This window comes from Lutjanus erythropterus, chromosome 5 (genome assembly GCF_056507025.1).
Source record: "Lutjanus erythropterus isolate fLutEry1 chromosome 5, fLutEry1.hap2, whole genome shotgun sequence".
Taxonomy (NCBI): domain Eukaryota; kingdom Metazoa; phylum Chordata; class Actinopteri; order Lutjaniformes; family Lutjanidae; genus Lutjanus; species Lutjanus erythropterus.
This window is the reverse complement of record NC_139321.1, coordinates 5,661,317-5,680,986: the sequence shown is the minus strand read 5'-3', so window position 1 is coordinate 5,680,986 and position 19,670 is coordinate 5,661,317. Positions and strand designations below refer to the sequence as shown.

The 19,670-nt window shown below is 40.6% G+C and overlaps 1 protein-coding gene across 1 annotated transcript in view; it reads right to left on the bottom strand.

Moving 5' to 3' along the window:
* Positions 1 to 5,537: 5,537 nt before the first annotated feature.
* Positions 5,538 to 19,670, bottom strand: part of gfra3 (GDNF family receptor alpha 3) — a 74,186-nt gene continuing 60,053 nt past the window's right edge. The window contains exon 8 of the mRNA XM_084718329.1: positions 5,538 to 6,471. Within this exon, the coding sequence (XP_084574455.1) occupies positions 6,235 to 6,471 (237 nt within the window). The 3' untranslated portion in view covers positions 5,538 to 6,234. The remainder of the gene's footprint in view (positions 6,472 to 19,670) is intronic.

Here is a 19,670-nt window from a genome sequence, read left to right as displayed (position 1 = left end):
CTTTGTCAAACTCCTCACAGAAGCTCAGTTTTTTACAGCTCAGCCTCCTAAATGTTTAAAGGAGGATCTCAGGTGAGCCAACAGAGCTTCACTCTGTGTCTTATCGCTGTGCTCTGATTGACAGACGCTTTGTCTGAGGGGTGTGTTCAGACAGAAAGGCCTTTGAGATTCTGTGTGTGTGTGTGTGTTTCTCAGCAGATGCATGCAACAACAGTGCCCGAGGAAAGAGAAAGAGAGGTTAAAGTACACCGCAGACCTGTCACCTCTCTCTGTATCTCTCCTCACCCTTTCATTCCCGTTCGTTTGTTTCCTCAGTGGCTTCACAAAGGAAAACCTCTTCTTCCTCCTTTACCCTTCCTCCTCCTCTCTGCCCACTCTCTCCTATTTTCTTCTCCCCCTCACGTCCCTTTTCTCATCTTTCTCCCTCCATTTCCTTTTTTCCTTTCTTCACCCTTTCCCTCCTCCCTCTTGCGACTTGCTGTTGTTTTCTCCTGTCACTTTAGTCTGCTTCTTCTTCTCTATCTCTCATTTCTTTCTTGTTTTCTTGTTTTTTCTCGCGTTTTTCATTCATGGTTCTAGCATTTTGCTTCCTCTATCTTCCTTTTCTTCTCTCCCTCATTTCCCTTTTCCTCTCCTTTGCCCCCTGCCTGTCCTCCTTCCCTTTTTTCCTCCATTCCATCCTTATTTTCCATTCTTTCCTAATGTCTTGGCCTTGATTCCTTCTCTTTCCATCATCCTTTTTTTATCTTTACTGTTCTTGTTTTTCTTCTTTCTGTCCCCATAATCTCCACCTCGTCTTCTCTCTTTTCATTCTCTTAGCTGCTTTCATTGCTCTCTCTCCCTCTTTGCATCCTTCCACTTGTTTCCTTTCCTCTGGTTTATCCTGATCTTCTCTTTCCCCCTTTTTTCCTGCTCTTCCTCTGTCTCTTTTCCTCCTCTCCTTCCTTCCTCTTCCTATCTGTCCCTCCCTTTCTGTCTTTTCTCCTCCTCCTCTTCTGTCTTCTGTCTTTTCTGCTTCCTCATTTGTTCCTCTCCTTCCTGCTTCCTTCCTGTCATCCCTCCTTTCCCCATCCTCTTTTTCCTCTTCTCCTTGCTGCTGCCATCAATGCTAATTTACTACCCTTCTCTCTTCTTTTTTCTCCATGTCTTCTCTGCTTCTTCTCATTTTAGTCTAATTTTTTCTTCCTAGCATCCCTCTTTTCCTGTCTGTCCTTCCTCATTTGTCCTCTCCTTTTCTACTTGTTTCCTCTTCTTTATCCCATCCCATCCCATCCTTGCAATCCTTCCTCCTCATTTCCCCCCTTGCCCTCTCTCTTCCTCCTCTCATTTCCTGCTTTCCTCCTCTCCTCACTTCCATTCCTTCTTCCTCATCTTTTTCCCCTCCCTTCCGTTCCCTTCCTTCCTCCTCCTCTGTCTCCGTGCCCTCCACCATCACTGGCGCCCCTGCAGATGGAAGTTAATTTTACACGCTCCCAAGAAATAGGAAAAGAACGAGGAAAAAAAAATTAGTGTCAGCAAAAGATTTATAAGACATAGAAAATCAAGAGCCGGCGATTCTCTCTGCTATGTTTGTGCTCCAGGGTCCTTTCTGTTCTCGCTATAGCACACTATTTCTATCACTATACCCCCCCCAACACACACTCACACACACACACACTCGTCTCCCCCCCAGGAGCCTGTCAGATGATAAAGAGATGTTGTCAGGGACTGATTATCAGCCTCCCAACTAAAAACAAGTAAAACATCAAACGCACAAAGACCACACAGGGACTTGGCCTTATTTTTTTTCTTAATTTCTCCTCCATACGTCTCTCTTTCTCTCCCACTCCTTCTCCAACTCTTTTCATTTTGTCTCGGTGTCGGTGTCAGAAGTAGCGCGTGTGTGTTTTCGCCTGCTGGGGAGCTATTTGATTTGTTCTGCCGTTTTAGAGCTCATATTGTTTCTGGTGTGTTGTTTTTATTATGACGGCTTTATTCATATCGGCGCCTGTGGCAGCGCGGGTCCCCGGTCCCGAGTCACCGGGGAGGGAGATGGGGACGGGGATAGAGCAATAAAGCGAGAAAGAGCTGCATCGGCTCAAAACATGGCAAGCAGTATGTGTGCTAATGTATGTGTGCGCGCGCGCGTGTGTGTGTGTGTCGGCGTGTACGGTATGTGTGTCCCTGCTGACGTGGGTGGGAACGTTGAAGTGCAAGACTCAAATTATAACAAAAAGCTTTACCCAATTTTCTTTGCAATCTCTCCCCGCGTGCACGCCCGGCCGCACACAAACACACACATCACAACGCTCGGCACTTGACGTTCATTAAACAATGAGAGACAAGTGTGTAATTTGTCATTCAGCATGGCTGCAGGAGAGGGACGGCGGCAGCGCTCCATTCATCACCGTGATAAAGTTTGACTGATGCGTCGTACATCAACGCCCCGTCCCCCCCCTCAGTCATTGTTAGGATGACCCACAGACAGGTAAGTCACAAGCAGCGGGACAAATCATCATCCATCAACAAGTACAAAAAACAAACAACAACAAAAAAAAAACCCAACAAGGTCCGACTGCAGCCGCGGGCAGCGTGTGTGAGTTCACACTGAAAGAGAACTCGCTCAAAGTTCAGTTCACAGTCCCAGAAATTAACTACTTCACATTCATTTCTTTTTCAAAATAAACTTAATTTGAAATAGAACTTCCTCCTACCCGGGACACTGGAGTCAACACAGTGACGTTAAACTAAATGTTGTGCAATATTCATGTTTTTGTGTTTATTTTATTACTTAATACTTAAAAAACTTACTAACATTATAAGCTACTACAGCAGTAATGTGATTACTTTGAGGTGTGCTTTTATTCAAGACACAGTGGGTTAATATGACTTATTTTTCCAGTGTTTCAACTGCCCCCATCAAGTCGACAAAGGTAACACTCTGACGTCTTGCGTGAAATTTAATATTACAGTCTTGTCCTTACTGGTGAAAAAATATCAATTGTATTATTAATTAGTGCACATATGTATGTTTCTCATATCAAAAGATGACTTATGTATTTCAAGTAGTCTGTGAGCTATGAAGGAGAATTAAAAATAAATGTTACTATAGCCCCTGGTCTCCCCTACCGTAAAATATTGAGTTAGTGTTTCCAAATAACGTGAAACCTCAGTCACTTTGCGAAAGTTTCTCATTATTTTGAGATTTATAGTTAATATTTTGAAAAACTAAATCATTATTTTGAGATTCAAAGACATCAGATTCTTTATTTGTGGTGTTTCCTAGCCAATCACATACCTTCACTTGACACAATAAAAGTCATGTGTCACTGTATTATGAAGCTGTCACAACGTCAGATTTACATGATTATCGTGGCCCAAACAATCTATGATAACAATATTATCACAATAGGCCAATATATAGAGTAAATTTAAGAAAAAAAATACTATCAGTCAAATTCATATTTATTTTTTTTTATTGGAATTACACTCAAAATCTGAGTGTAACCAGAGCTGTACAAACACGACTGAAAGTGATGAAAGCAAGAAAGAAAAAGAAAGAGAAATGATTTAAGAGCATACAGGATGTTAAAGAGGTGCAGGCACTCGTTCTTGAGACTTGGGACAAGACTGTACTTTCAGGGGGTTTTGGTTTTTACTCCTCAATCATCCTGGAAAATATATTTTAAAAGTCATGGATATTAAACCCTGCAATGGACCATCAGCGATTCATTTTTTTTTTTTTTTTTTTAAATGTAGAAGCCGACAGAGTTGACAAAATGTTACATGGTTACATTTCACAGCAGAGTCGTGGTGAGCAGCTATTTTATTTTTTAAAGTTGCTCAGTGTTCTCTTAATTCAAATCAAAATACACATTTTTAAACCATAATTATTGTTCAGCTTTGATGTAGAAGGGCTACAGAGTTGACATGTTATGGTTGAGACGCATCTGATAGCAATATTATTTAATGAATTTGCTGAAAAACAGAAAGTTTATCCGTGTTTGAGCAGAATTCCTGGCTTTTTTTTTTTAAATCAGGAGGTGAGACAGGGGTCCTTAGGGTAAAGCTAACCTTTTTACGCCTGATTAAATAATGTTTTGTTTTGTTTTTTAATCTAATGGAGTTGACCAAAATCTGGGACTCAACTTTAAGGATTAAGCTTTTCATTAAAAAACTGATTCTAAAATAAAGATGATTATAATAACACATTTTTATTGTAGGTATTGTTAGCTTTACATTTTCTTTTTACACATTGTTTGAAGTTGTGAATACTTATGTGGGACAAGGGTGTTTTCTGGCACAGAGCAAGTTTAGAAATAAATAAAATCAAACTAAAATTATTTCACAAATTAAATATCTTTCACATAAATATTTTTATAAATAAATTAGTATTGGTATTAATTATTTCTAATGTTTTCTATGGTTAGACATGATTTGTCCCAGTTCTCAAGAATGGGTGGGGTTTTTTTTCCACAAAATTAACAATATTTATATTATTAACATGATATCAATATTTAATCTTTTAAATATCATGCTTATCTTCAACACTGATGTATTGCAACACGCCTTATCAGCCAAATTAGCTGAGTTCATTAGCATGCTAAAACACTTTGGCAACATCACATGAACCAACTTTCTCACATTTTCATCTTCTATGTCGTACCAGTAAGTTATTCAGTAAGAAAAGGTTTGGAGCATGTTTCTGTGTAGTTAGCAATCTAATTAGGTTGCTAGCAAAACTGTAAAGGTGGCTAGTTCACTAGTTAGCATCATTATATTAAGCCCCATGTACAAAGTAGTAAATTAAAGTAAAAGACTGCAGCAGTATGGTACATCACAACTGCCTTGTTTGTGTGGTAGGCTATCAGCCTAAAATGCTAACATTTATTTTACAACACGTTTGCAGCCTAACATGCTATGTTTGTTAGCATAACAATTCATTAGCATGGTACAGTATGCCACGGTTAAGGGTTCAGTGGATTGTATGCTACGCAGAACGGTAAGAACAGGAAACTGTGTGTGTGTCTTGTTAAGACTTGGGAGAGTTCACACGTTATTTCAAAATGGCTACCTCCTTGTAGGCACTCCAGATCAATGGAAATGTAGCCTAGCTAGTTAGCTACTTTTATTTTGGTACATCCGTAGGGATATTATAATGAACTAGATAGTGAATGCAAAGATGGTGCGATGGAGAGTTGCTCGCCTGCCACATAAGCCGAAAAAGTTTTCTAGCTTCCAGGTTTGCTTCCTGGTTAAACGGCCCACTGAATATTCACAGTTTCCTCGCCTTCCCTCCGCCTGCGAGTTCCTGCTCGGCCCATAGACTTTAAATTGCAGAGATGTGACAGATTTTTAAATTTTCTTTTTTTCAGCTCAAGGAAAGTTTGCAGTTTGAGGTGTGCTGTCAACAGTTTTACAGACGTCTCTTTCATAGCGGTGGTCTGTTGGGGAAAACGTAGTTTTGGGCTGGTGGGGAGTTTTCACTGTCGCCACTGGTAAAAATCAGCCGTAGGGCTGAGCGGCAAAGCCCTGTCTAGCTCTATAAAAAGTCTGTATCATCTTGCTAACAAGTTAAACCAGCTCATTTTTAAATAATTAGGTTAAATAATAAATAACAATAATTTAATATAATCCATTTAGCAAATAATTTAGTTTAATCACAATATTATGTATTTTATTTGTGTTAAACCGTTAGTGATGGTGTCTTTGCAGAATTTTGGCACCAGTTTCTTTTTGCCAACTGAGAGACATCATGTCAGAAATACTACTAACGATTGAAAATTAGGAGGCTGATATGAACTGTTTTTTTCAACTCAGCTGCTCACAGTAACTGTCTAGGATTTTTACCTACAAGCCGATTCTTTACCCTGCTAACACACCTTGGCTTGCTCACCCAAACTACCAGAATTCCTGTGGACCTCGTGACAGGAACAAGTACAGCATGCTCATTGGCTGATGGCAGCATGTGAACGTCTCCCGTGCTCCCGGGACATTAATACACCGCTGCAGCTGCAGTCAGACCATGTTGAACAAAGTGCCATTTTCAGTGGAGGAAAGAAGGAAGCGAGGACAGAAGTGAGGACTCGAGGGGATGCTACTGACAAAAGTGAAGTCCATTTCTTCACTATGCTTCCTGTAATTTTACAGCCATCAGTCCAGGAATCATAGGTCCATTAAATGTGAGTGTGTGCATGTGTGTGTGCATGTGCGTGTGTGTGTGTGTGTGTGTGTGTCTTCTCTCTATCCTCTGTTCTACCCCCAGCTGAGGGAGGCCGACAGGAGCAGGAGGAGCAGTAGTAGGGGTTTAGGGGGGCCGGCGGTGACGGGGGACGCGGCCCCTCCTGTGCCGGAGGAGCCCAGGTTGGAGACGGTGGCCCTCTCAGAGTACAGCGGGATGACGTCGAACTGGCCACCTTCATCGCCCTCATCCTCGTCCTCCTCCTCCTCTGTCTGTGTCAGCTCCTCCTCTTCTTCGCTGGTCTCCACCACCTGACAGTGAGGAGACAGTGTGAATAAAGTTGTTTTACAACAGCGTTTCTCTGGAAATGTTCACCTGCTACCACCAGGGGTGTTTCTAGCGGGGGTGGGGGGGGTGGGCACTGTCCACCCCTGAAATCCACCCACCCCATGTGCCACACCATTATTTTCAAGTATGACAGACAGGACCTTTAACTGTTTGATGAGTATTTTTAAATCTGCCTTGTTTTCTTTTGTATGTACCCTACTTTTTACAGAGTTAATTCAGCCTACCTAATAAATTATTTAAATACTAAATCATAAAGATGAAAATCTCACAGCTTGAGGATAGATTTACAATGGAGGTACAGCTTAAAGAATTAAGTATTTTATTATAATTAAGTATGAAAGCCTTATATTATCATTGTATTTGAGAAAGTCTGAATAGGGAGGAAGGACTCAGGAGACCAGGCTTGTGTCGCATCGCATCGAATCACGCCACGCCACGCCACGCCACGCCACGCCACGCCACGCCACCAAACCAAACCAAACCAAACCAAACCAAACCAAACTGCAACCGTTTCACAATATTAAGAGTGTTTAACTGTTACATTCTGATTAAATTACTGTGTAAGTCATGTGACTTATGTGATGTAATCGTAGGACACAGTTTCAGTCTGGTCTCATGAAAAGGTGTGGGAATAACACGTCAATGTCTTTAGTCATTTTGGATTTAAAAATTAAATAACTTTTTAGAAAGATTTTAATTTATTTTGCAGCCTGCCTCACATATTTCAGCTCCGCCATCTCTCCCCACAAAAGTGGTCTGTAAATGTCGTTCTGTCCTTTAACAGTCTTTTTTCAATCAAAATTGGATTCACAGTAATAGATGAGTAAAGTTTAAGCTGTTCCACAGTGTTGTCTGAAGGTAACATTCAGACAAACAAACTTATGAAAAAAGCTCATTTTTTGATGTTTTTCTTTTTCCAGTGGCATGAATTTTATACTGGTGAGATGACTGCACAATATTAATGGTGATTCCATGAATACAGTAATAAATTTTATTCACATTTTAAAATTTTTGATGCTATGTTGTTTTAAGGTGTACCCTAAAACATAATTTCCTGAATGTGAATCTACATTCTAAATGTCTAAATATATCTAATTTATAAGTTTAAATCTACATTTATTTTACACCAAAAACATTACAATTCTTTTTTTACCAACAGGCATCATAACGGGAACCATAGAAGGTTAACGTCAATGTTAAAATCAAATATTTCAGGGTACGCCCTATATACAGGTACATTTAGTGCAAATAAGCCCCGAGGCAGAAATTTGTGAGTCTTTTTTGTATTTTTCTAACTGTATGTTGGGTTTGATCAAACAGAATTCATTTATATTCCACAATCTGAATTTCAAATTGACTTTGATCTCACCACGTAATTAAAACAACAATTAATTACAACGTAGGTGGTGTAAGGCAACTCATATTCATCTTTCTGAGATGAAAAACAAGCACAGACTCAAGTGATTCAACTGAAATTCTTATTACTACATGAAAGTGCATGGCTTGAAGCCATTTTTTTAGGGCCGGTCACAATATTTTTGGGGCCCTTAGGAGAATCAAATGCCCTCCCTCTAACATACCCTCATTCCAATACTGAAATCACTGCAAGAAAGAGAATAAATTATCATGAGAAAAACAAGCAATCAGTTCACTTTTATGCATGTCATTTGTAATTTTTTTGCATGTCATTTGTAATTTGCATGGGAAGGCATGGCATTATGAAATAAAAGCTTAAATTAACACAAAGGACTTCATAATTTGTTTGTTTTTTGGGGGGGACACATTTAGCTACTTCGAATTTCAAGCCAGGTCTGATGTTTTCCTGCTGCTCAGTCCAGCCCTGGCATCCCGCTCTTATTTGAAATATGTTAATATTGGATGATTCCACATGATTTACATGCCAACATTTGGCGCCAGTGCAAGACATTCAGTCATAGACACTTGATGATATTTAGTCTGGAGTCGTGGTGGCGGAGGGAGCGTCAGCAGTGAAGAGCCTTGGCAGAGTACCAGTAGAGTTAGTGTACAAAACACTCAATGACAATCAGGATTATCCAGGATTTAACGGTAATTGACCCTGTGTGCTTTTCTCACACCACAGTTATACAGTGAGATCACTAACAAAACAGTGGCCAACCGGCAGACACATCAGTGAGGCTTTTTTTTTTAACTATGTGTTATTCACGTAAAATATATTTACTGCAGCCAGTGCTCGTATCCATGGCAACAGTAGTGACACTTATAAAACTAGGCTGCCTATTTGCTCTCAGGCTCATTGTCTCACACATCACAGTCATGTTATTTTTCAATCATATGCTCCACACTTAAACATACACAATTAGAAAATAATTTGTTTAATTTTCTTAAAATGTTTAATTTTCTTAAAATTAGTAATTCTTTTTATGTGACAGCCTGTCCTCACCAGTCAAATGTGTGCAAGCGGCTTATAATGACTCCTGTTTATATTTACTGTTAAGCGTAATGTAACATAACATAACGTAATGTAACATAACGTAACTTGACGTCACATAACATGTTCGGTTCTGATCCGTCCTCCACAGTTCATTTTTGGCAGACTTTCAGAAGCATACTAAAAGTTACACTACAGAATATACACCGATCAGGCATAACATTATGACCACCTGCCTAATATTGTGTTGGTCCTCCTTTTGCTGTCAAAAAAGCCCTGACCCGTCGAGACATGGACTCCACTAGACCCCTGAAGGTGTTCTGTGGTATCTGGCACCAAGATGTTCGCAGCAGATGCTTTAAGTCCTGTAAGTTGCGAGGTGGGGCCTCCACGGATCAGACTTGTTTGTCCAGCACATCCCACAGCGGTTCTATTGGATTGAGATTTGGGGAATTTGGAGGCCAAGTCACCACCTCAAACTCGTTGTGCTCCTCAAACAATTCCTGAACCATTTTTGCTTTGTGGCACGACGGATTATCCTGCTGAAAGAGGCCACAGCCATCAGGGAATACCGTTTCCATGAAAGCGTGTACATGGTCTGCAATAATGCTTAGGTAGGTCAAAATAACATCCACATGGATGACAGGACGCAAGGTTTCCCAGCAGAACATTGCCTAAAGCATCACACTGCCTCCGCCGGCTTGCCCTCTTCCCATAGTGCATCCTGGTGCCATGTGTTCCCCAGGTAAGTGATGCACACGCACCCAGCCATCCACGTGACGTAAAAGAAAACGTGATTCATCAGACCAGGCCACCTTCTTCCACTGCTCCGTGGTCCAGTTCTGATGCTCACGTGTCCATTGTTGGCACTTTCTGCGATGCACAGGGGTCAGCATGGACACCCTGACTGGTCTGCGGCTATGCGGCCCCAAACGCAACAAACTGTGAAGCACTGTGTATTCTGACACCTTTCTATCAGAACCAGCATTTAACTTCCAGCAATTTGAGCAACAGTAGCTCGTCTGTTGGATCGGACCAGCCTTCGCTCTCCACGTGCATCTATGAGCCACGGCCACTCATGACCCTGTCGCCGCTTCACCACTGTTCCTTCCTCAGACAAGCTTTGACAGATACTGACCACTGCAGACTGGGAACACCTCACAAGAGCTGCAGTTTTGGAGATGCTCTGACCCAGTCAGACCCTTGTCAAACTCGCTCAAATCCTGACACTTGTCCATTTTTCCTGCTTTAACACATCAACTCTGAGGACAAACTGTTCGCTTGCTGCCTAATATATCCCACCCACTAACAGGTGCCATGATGAAGAGATAATCAGTGTTCTTCACTTCACCTGTCCGTGGTCATAATGTTATGCCTGATCGGTGTATATTGTTGTTCATGCTTGTACTAGGATGTCTTTATATACATCTAAAGTCATGCATCTTATACTGAATGTGTGATCTTTTTCCTTTTTTAAAAATGTCACTTGAATCCCTTTTGGTTCATGAAATTAAGTGTTTGTTGCTATTTTGCTATTAAACATGCATCGTGCGTTCATGTGTGAACACTTTGATCAAGAGACGCCTATTTAAATCTTTAAAGCTGTTGATGAATATGATTCAGTGAGGTATTATGGGTTTTGAGTGTTGAGGACACACAGCTGTTCATGCTCAATGATATGCGCCAACATCTGGGGGAGCCCGCGGCTGATGAGGTTATTGTTTTCCTACTGATAATAATACGCCTGCTTCTCTGTCATTTGATTGAAATACCGCCGCTGATACCTGCTCGCGTCGCGGCGTTCAGATTTTTTTGACTGCTGTTTTTTGACTCGGTTTTAACTTTTCATTATCTGGTCTGACAGTCGCAGAAGCTGTAAACAAAGCAGTCATCAAGCTCTCCTTCAGGGGACACAAATGTGAAGCAGATTCTAATAATTGTTGCGTACAGTGTTTGACAGTCGTCAGCCTGACCAGCAGAGAGAGCACCTTCACTCTCAGCTCCAGCTTTAAATCCGGTCTGCACAGTTATTCTTAGTCACTATCTTTTATTGAGAGTCGTGTGACCTTTCCTTTGATCTGCTTCTTTTATAACACATTGGTGGGGGGACAGAAAAAGCCTGAAGAACATTGTTAATATTTCTTTGAAGATAATTGGAGTGAAGGAGACGGACTTGGGTTCCTTTTAGGAGCAGCACATGTGTAGGGAACTTACTCAGATACGTTTAATACACAGTGCTGTCACAGTGTTTAATGTTGCTGTTTGTTGTGAGTTGCGTTCACTTGCTGTGATAAAAATAAAAATAGTTGCTATAGTATTGCATTATAATGTGTTGATTATTCCATTTACACCTGTGATCTATATCTGGATATCTTATCTGTGCAAGGGAAAATACATGTTAAAGAGAGTTCACTCACTTTTCTTGTTGTGAGTTGCAGAGTTTGGGAGATCTCAGCCATTGAGATGTCTGCCTTCTCTCCAGTGTAATGGGGCTAACTGGCACTCGGGTTGCAGTGCTCGAAGCAGCAAAAAATACAGTGTGTCTTTCCAAAAATCATGACCCGGTTACTCTTTCAAGTAGAAAGAAAGCAGTTCTGGTAGATGCTACTGCAGAGAGAAAGTAGTTCCTACATGAAACTGCTCACGTCAAGGTCTGTGGATTATCCTGAGTAACCGGGTCATGATTTTTGGAAAAAGAAACACCAAAATGTACTTTTTGGTGCTTTGAGCACCACAAGTCAAGTGCCATTTAGTTCCACGACAGACACCTCTATGGCCGAATCTCCCAAACTCTGCAACTCACACCAACAACTATCTAGATGGACAAATAGCACTACAGGTCAGGGGAAAAACAGATATTTTTGATTTTGGGGTGAACTGTCCCTTTTCCAGTGTCATCTCCATAAACATAATCAGCATAATCTGTAGCATTTTGTTTCCATTTGTTGTCCAAGAAGAGACATTTGAGTCTGGTTACATGCAGGTTAAATAAGCATGCATCATACAATAGAATCTCTGTACACTGATCATGATATTTTCTGGAATGACTGCAATGCTTCCTAACTTTTTCTTCTTCTTCATTAAAATACATTAAAGTCTGTGCAAGGGGAGGAAAAGGGGAGATTCTCTTCTGAACGCATTATACAAGAAAATAGTTGCTCAAAATTTGTGGTTCTGAATGGTGACCTGGCGGACCTGAAACAAGACTCAGTGACGTGCCGGAGCCATGGTCCCCCAACACTACTTAAGTCCCACGAATCAACACACAGTCAGTTACAAACGTACCTTCAGTGACTCTCACAGCCCAGCAGTTCACTTCAGTTCAAGTTCCAACAGCCAGGTACAGAAGAAACGAAAATACCATTCTGTCACCGTCCTCTGGCTCTGGTGGCTCAAACATGTCCAATAAAGCTGCTGGATGGAGCGTCCATGTTTCAGGTCTTTGTAATGTTTGACTCTGAGACAGAGGAGAGGACGCACAACCACAGCTTCAGAGCAGAGAAAACTGCTCATATTTTCATGATTTTGAGACCTAATTTTATACACTTAGCATTTTTTTTAATTATTCAGATTTGGCTGGGTGGTTAATACCACATGTTTCTGTGGTGACAAACTCAGAACACACGTTTATTGTTGCTTTACAAGATCTTTAACAGGCCATGTATGTAATGTCCATATGTTCTCTGGTTGTAGCACATTGTGAGGAAAGCTTCCTGTGTCAAAACAAAAATGCATGTCTCTACAAATGAGAAACACAACAGGCTTCTGGTCTTCAGAATCACATTCAAATCCCACCTCTCTACATGTTTGATTGCGTTCTGTGTGGAAATGTAACATTTAAAACAAAGAGCGGTAATCTATGTTTCTAAGTGTGACATTTTTTTTTCCCCACTGCCGGAGCAGATACTCAGCTTTTTGAAGTGAAACCTTTCAAATTCTGGAAAAATCACTTTAGAGAAACAAGCCAAAGCTCCTCAGAAAGACAAGACAAGAAGCTGAGTGACGGACGGGTGGATGGAAGGGGGGGAGGAGGGGGAGGAGGAGGAGGAGGACGAGGAGGAGGAGGAGGAGGGGACACAGGGAAAAGCTGGAGGATGCAAGGCTGAAAGAAGTGAGAACAGAGAGAAAAGAGTGAATGGGTAAAAGAAGAAAAGGAAGGATGGATGAACTTAAGGAAAGGACAGAAGGAGGGAAAGAAGGAGGGAAGGGGGGGATTTGGGGGAAGAAGAGAAAAAGGGGGGAGACATATGGGCATGAATAAATTCATACTAATGAAGCCTGACTGATGCACTGCTTCCACCCAACACCTCATCTAATCCGCTCACTGGGAGAGAGACACAGGCCGACACAGGGAGCGAGAGAGAGAGAGAGCGAGCGGAGGAGGGCGACCGAGGAAGAGAGAGAGTTGGAATCCCCTCTTGTCTGGCGGCCCAGATTATCTCTGGCAGCGAGGCATGCTGGGAGCCAGGGAGCCACAACCACGGCAGATTGTGGTCTGGCCAAGGTTACAGTAGCCAGGACCGCGATTGAATTGGACCACGTTTAATGGTCAGCGGTGGACGAGGGCGGCCAGGAGCCGCGAGACGAGGAACTCTCCGAACATATGTGTTCACAGCACATTTCAGCATGTTACTGTCTGCACATTATGAGCTGGCGCGCTCACAAATGATCCGACAGCACTGAAATCAAAACACTCGAGGCCAAGACTCGTCTGTGTGCCAGAGACTGTGTGGAGCCTGATGGACCGGGACGGACAAATCAAATGGACACAGTTTAAACATTTGTTTGGTCCTGGTTGAGTTCTGACCATGACCCCCTCACATTACTTTATTCTGATGCAGTCACTAATTAGCTGTTCAAAAATGCAGTCTTGATTGATTGTCTTTTGTTACTTTTGAGTTTCAACTAACGGTTATTTTCTCAATTAATCAATTAGTTGTTTGGTCAGAAAATGTTGATCAGTGTTTCACTGTGTTTCAAGTCCAAGGTGACGTCTTCAAATGTCTTGTTTTGTCCAACATTCAAAGATATTCAGTTTACTGTCAGAGAGGAAGAAAGAAACCAGAAAATATTCACATTTAAGAAGCTGAAATCAGTGAATTTACTTATTATATATAAAAAAAAATAAAATAAAATAAAAAATATACAGATTCATCAAAATAGATGCAGATTAATTTGATAGTTGATGAATAAATTAATCCTTGCAGCTCCACTTGTTCGGACCTATTTTTGGACCTATCTTTCCTGTCACAATTATTTTCATTATCGTTTAATTGATAATTTACCATTTACTGCAATGATTAATTAGTTGTTTGGTCCATGAGATGTCAGAAAATGTTTCCCAAAGCCCAAGATGACGTCCTAAAATGTTTTGTTTTGTACACAACTCAGAAATATCCAATTCACATTTAAGAAGCTGGAATCAAAGAATTTTGACTTTTTTTTAAAAAAGGCACAAACAATGAATTAATTATTAAAACTGATGCAGTTTATTTAATAGTTGATTGATAATAGATTAATCGTTGCAACTCAATGTGTTTAATGTTCGTTGTTCGGTTTATTAGTTTGTCCAGCTGTTCCTTCCTGTGTTGTGCGCAATTTATTGACTGATTGATTGACGGATTTAAAGGGATAGTTCACCCAAAAATTCAGCCTCATGTCGATTGATGGTCGGGTTTAGATTTTTAGTCCAGAAAACCCTGCTGGAGTTTCACAGGAAAACAGAGTTGGAAAATCTCCCAAACAGTGTAAGTGAATGGTGACCAGTTTTCAAACATAAAAACAAATATCTGAAAAAAAAGACATGCCTCCACACTGCTCATCCGGTGTAATCCAAGTCTCCTAAAGCCTCAACATGCTGTTCACTTGCACACACCCAGTTCAGACAGTGTGCACTTGCACATGAATGTGGCTCCAAGCTGAGGATCTACAGTGAAGCTTCAGTCTAAAAACATGGTGTAAACGGCGTCTTTCAAGTCAACTTGACATGTTGAGGCTTTAGGAGACATGGTTTACGACAGACGAGCAGTATGGAGGCCTTTTCTGTTTTATTTATTTATTTATTTATTTTATTTTTCGGTTGTGTTTTTTCATTTGAAAACTGGTCACCATTCACTTCCATTGTTTGGGAGATTCTGCTGATTTCCTGTGAAACTCCAGCAGAGTTTTGTGGTCTGAAAAACTAAACCTGACCTTCCATCGGCATGAGTGAGAGCAGATAATGACTGAATTATAGTTGATTTTTGGTTGAACTATCCCTTTAAAGACAAAAAAATGGTGAAATTTCCACCCAGTGAAGCATTTTTTAACTAGGAGCCATGATAATGACTTGGCAGCTGTGTGTGCACTGTGCATGGTGGTATATCGCTCTTTATTTTAAAATTGTAATATGGGAATATTTTTGTATCCAGATTACATAATCCTTTTACATGTAATCTGTTACTCCCCCAAACCTGCCCCCTCACCACCCACCTGCTGAACTGAAAATGTATGTAGACTGTGAGCTGGAGGATCACTTGTTTAAGACTGGAACATTTTCACAATGTCTAAATGGCATTAATGTGTGAAAACAACATCCAATCCAGATGTTTTCACACCAGAGTTGAAATGCATCGCGGAGCGAGAGGCGCAATTTGCATCAAGATTCTGACTCTTTCTTAAGTCATAAATCTGTCAAATCTGAACTCACTGACATGATAAACATATTTTGAGATTCAGTGTGATTTACTATGGAAGCTCTCAGAGGCAAGTGAGAAAAAAACACTAAGGTGATAATTTTTCGAAAGCTGGGTTCTGGTCCACAGTGTAAACTAACAGTACTCCCTACTCCCTCCTGGGAACGTCAGTTAAGGGAACTTTTGTTGACAACGTTCCTCCGTCTGGAACGCCCTGCAATGTCACAAACATAGACCTCATTCCTCCACTCGTTAGTCTGTTAACACCTGGATACCTGTTGCAGCAACAGTCGCACAGTGTCATTACTAAAGAGATTAATATTATGCAGATTTATTTTACATTTACATTATTTTGTAATATTATGTTGATAATTTACATACTATTATTATGTCATATTTATATTATGTAATCCTTTATAATTATTAATTATAACATTAGTTAGAATGACAATACTTACAAATATATGTTAACTATATAAAAATATAAAATATACAAATATGACATTAATGAAATTAAAAAATATTATATCATATGGTATTAAATATTAAAATATTTTTTTAATAATTGCTTAAATTAATGATTTTAAATTAAATATACTGGTGTATAAAGTAAATGAGGGAGCTGCATTTTTACCGGATCAAAAGCACTACAATGTTTAAATTTCTCAGCCATTTTCAATGAATATATTATCTTTTCCCCAGAAGTAAAAAGCTAATAAACAAACTGTACAACTCCTTCTCAGACTTGGGGAAGCTCAAGCTTGCTGCAGGACCGCTGCAGGACCTCTGCAGGAGCTCTGCAGGAACACAAGATGTGTGCAGAAACCAGAAGTCGACACTGAATTATTTTGAACTTAGGTAACATACATAAATTACGTCATAGGTGTCCTCAAGGCTTTGCCTGCTCTGCGGTTGTCAAAATTAGATTTGCACGCTAATTAAAATCACAATTTATATGTTAAACATTACAACATATGTATCTTATGTAACTTAATTACATAACTTGTATAACTTACATGACACATTGAAGTTAAGTGATGTTGCTTTACATTACATACTAAGCCGTTTTATATCCTAAACCTAACCAAGTAGGTTTTGTGCCTTTATTTTGAAAGGCACAATACTCCAGGTCATCCTGGTCATTGCATATTTATAATTGCTAACTTCACCACAGAGCAGAGTTTGAAGTGTTGGGCAACTGACCAAGCTGCTATGTAACATGTTTCTCATTGACATTATTTTTACGTTCCTGCGGCATTGACTCTCTCCTCTGTCCATTTATAAGCAGATATTTGCTATGTTGAAAACACAGGAACCAGTGGGAGGATGGGACTGTTCAGAGGGTACTGTTGTCTGAGATTTGTCTGAAGGGGGACATACAGATTTTGAAACCCTCCTGGTTCATACGGTTGTTTTCAGGTTGTTTTCCTTCATATGAAAATGTCTATACAACAGGAAAACAGCTAAATCTTTTCTTTCTTTTTCAGTCAAATCTGCACATTAAAGGCAACATCTGGTGTGTAGTGGGACAGATGACAAGTCCTCCAAATTAATCAACAAAATATGTCGTTGTCCATGCCCTTTAGAACAACACACGAAGCGCATTCAGATGGGATTAACATCACAGCGGGAGGTGGGGAATCAAAGCCTCGCCGTGCTCCTCAGTAATTTAACTCATCATTCCGGACACCATTTTAACCGCGGTGAAATTACAGGATATGATCTGTAAAAAGACATGGACATTCAGCAGCACAAAGCCAAAAGCCTCCCCAGGGGGCCACAGGAGAGCTGAAGGGGAGGCGAAGATACTGCGTGAGGTGAATCTGAGTCAAATATCACACTCCTTCTCTGAGTCATACCTCGGTCAAATCTCAACACACAGACATGAAACACGTATTGATATCATTCAGTGTGGCTTACACTCCCGTAGGATATCATTATCGTCGATGTTGAACACAAACAAAGGTCCATAAATCCACTTAGAAATGTTAGAACAAAGACCTCGGATAAAAGCTCTGTTACTGTGCCGATGGCAGGGACAAACACTATGATCGTTGAGCCGATTATAAATATGTTCTGAGAAACTGATCAGATCAAGTTGGATCATTTTGTTTGTTGAGTTTACAGTCTAAGCTGCCCTCGTCTCTCTCACCGTCTCATCCACATGTTGACTTTTTCTTTTCTTTCTTGTTCTTTTGGGATTGTCTAAGTCTGGAAACAGACTTACTTACTTCTTACTGGAAACAGTTGTTATACATGGACTGCCGTTACTGATGTTTTACTGCAGTGAAAGCAGAGGCCTCAGTCTGGACAGGGGGACAAAAAAACATCAGAGGTGGGACCAAGTCATCGTTCTGAAAGTCACAAGTAAGTCTTGAGTCTTTGAACTCAAATCCCACGTCCTAAAAACTGAGTTTAGAGTCTTAAGGTCCGAATAATGGTCCAAAAGTCCATTTAGAAATGCTGGTATGTTTTATGAAACTGATCGGATCAAGTGGGATCATTTTGTCTGTTGAGTTTACAGTCTCAGCTGCCCTCGTCTCTCCAACCACCATCTCATCCACATGTTGACTTTTTCTTGTTTGTTTATTGTTCTTGTGGACTGTCTGCCAGGGGCCTCGTTCTTTGACCAGGTTTGGACAGGCGACAAAAAATGTCAGAGGTCACTGTTTTGAAAGTCACAAGTTAAGTCTCAAATCTTTGCATTCAAGACCCATGTCAAGTCCCAGTGTCCTAAACTTTGAGTTTAGAGTCTTAAGGTCAGAATAAAGGTCAGATCTCAGATCACAGCTCTGTTTTAAGGTTATTGTAAGAACTGTAATAGCATTATTAAGTACTTGTATTGGTACTCAGCAAGTACCCAAATGTAAGTACATGTATTTGTACTCAGTTGCTAATGCCATTACAGACTTTGACCAGGTCTTGACAGTTGACAAAAAGTGCATGTCTTTGCACTCAAGTCCCATGTCAAAAGAAATGTCATGCCATTTTAACAAAAAGAGTTTTGTTGACCACCAGGTAGTTTTTCTATGTGAGTGAAATGATTTGGCTGCTGTCAGGTTGGTTCAAACAAAGTGGATCTGGGTAATTAAGTGTTGACTTGCTGGGAATGAAGACTGTTAGTGCTGGACTTTGGGGGAAAGGTACCAAGTATTTTCAAGTCAAAAAAGCTCAATTCCAAGTGAAGTCATGAGTCATTGGTGTTAAAGGTTTGTCAAGTTGAGTATAAAGTCATCAAATTTGTGATTCCAGTCTGATTCAAGTCCAAGTCACGTGACTCGAGTCCACATCTCTGCCAAATGTGAAAGCATTCAGGCCCTGGTTGTGAGCAAATGTGTTTAAACAGAAGCTCAGTGCAGCTCCAGTGTTCATTTGAACAGTCTCTTTGGATGACCACAGGGAGCTGCTGGCTCCTGTTCCTGCAAAGCTGCTCTCAGCTGCTGATGAAAGACTCTGAAGTATTGTAAATGGCAAATCATTTTTGTATGTCTGAATCAGGTGTTGGCCAGGTTAACCGGGGAATATCTTACATCTGTTTTTAGCTCTGAACTAGAGGGGCGCTTGGACGGCACAGACCTCCGCTGAGGCCGATCAGCACCAGAATTTAATGCTGTCCTCCTTGGCCCTTGCTGCATCAGTGCTGCATCACTCTACCAAGTTTCATTAAAATCGGGACAGTCGTTTCGCTATAATCCTGCTGACAGTCAAACAAACACCACAGACAACATAACCTCCTTGGCCGAGGTAATAACCCAACCTGTATCTCCTGAAGTCTCTCCCATCATCTGGACCTGAGCAATCCTAAAAAAAATCCCTGCTCCCGTTGGTTCGCACACACTCTGTTGAATCTTTTGATGGCTTGCCAACACACTTTGATAGCTCCTGCCCCAGAGCTACTCTTTTAATCTTTGAATCTAATGCTGACTCACTTATTGTGTTCTACTACCACTGATGAGAGGTTTGACCTTGTCAGGAGGATGGCAGCTGTCAGTGATATCTGATCTGTCTGATCAAACAAGTATTACTGAGTCCATGATTTAGTCCATGATTTAGAATAAATGCATTTCACAAGATCAAA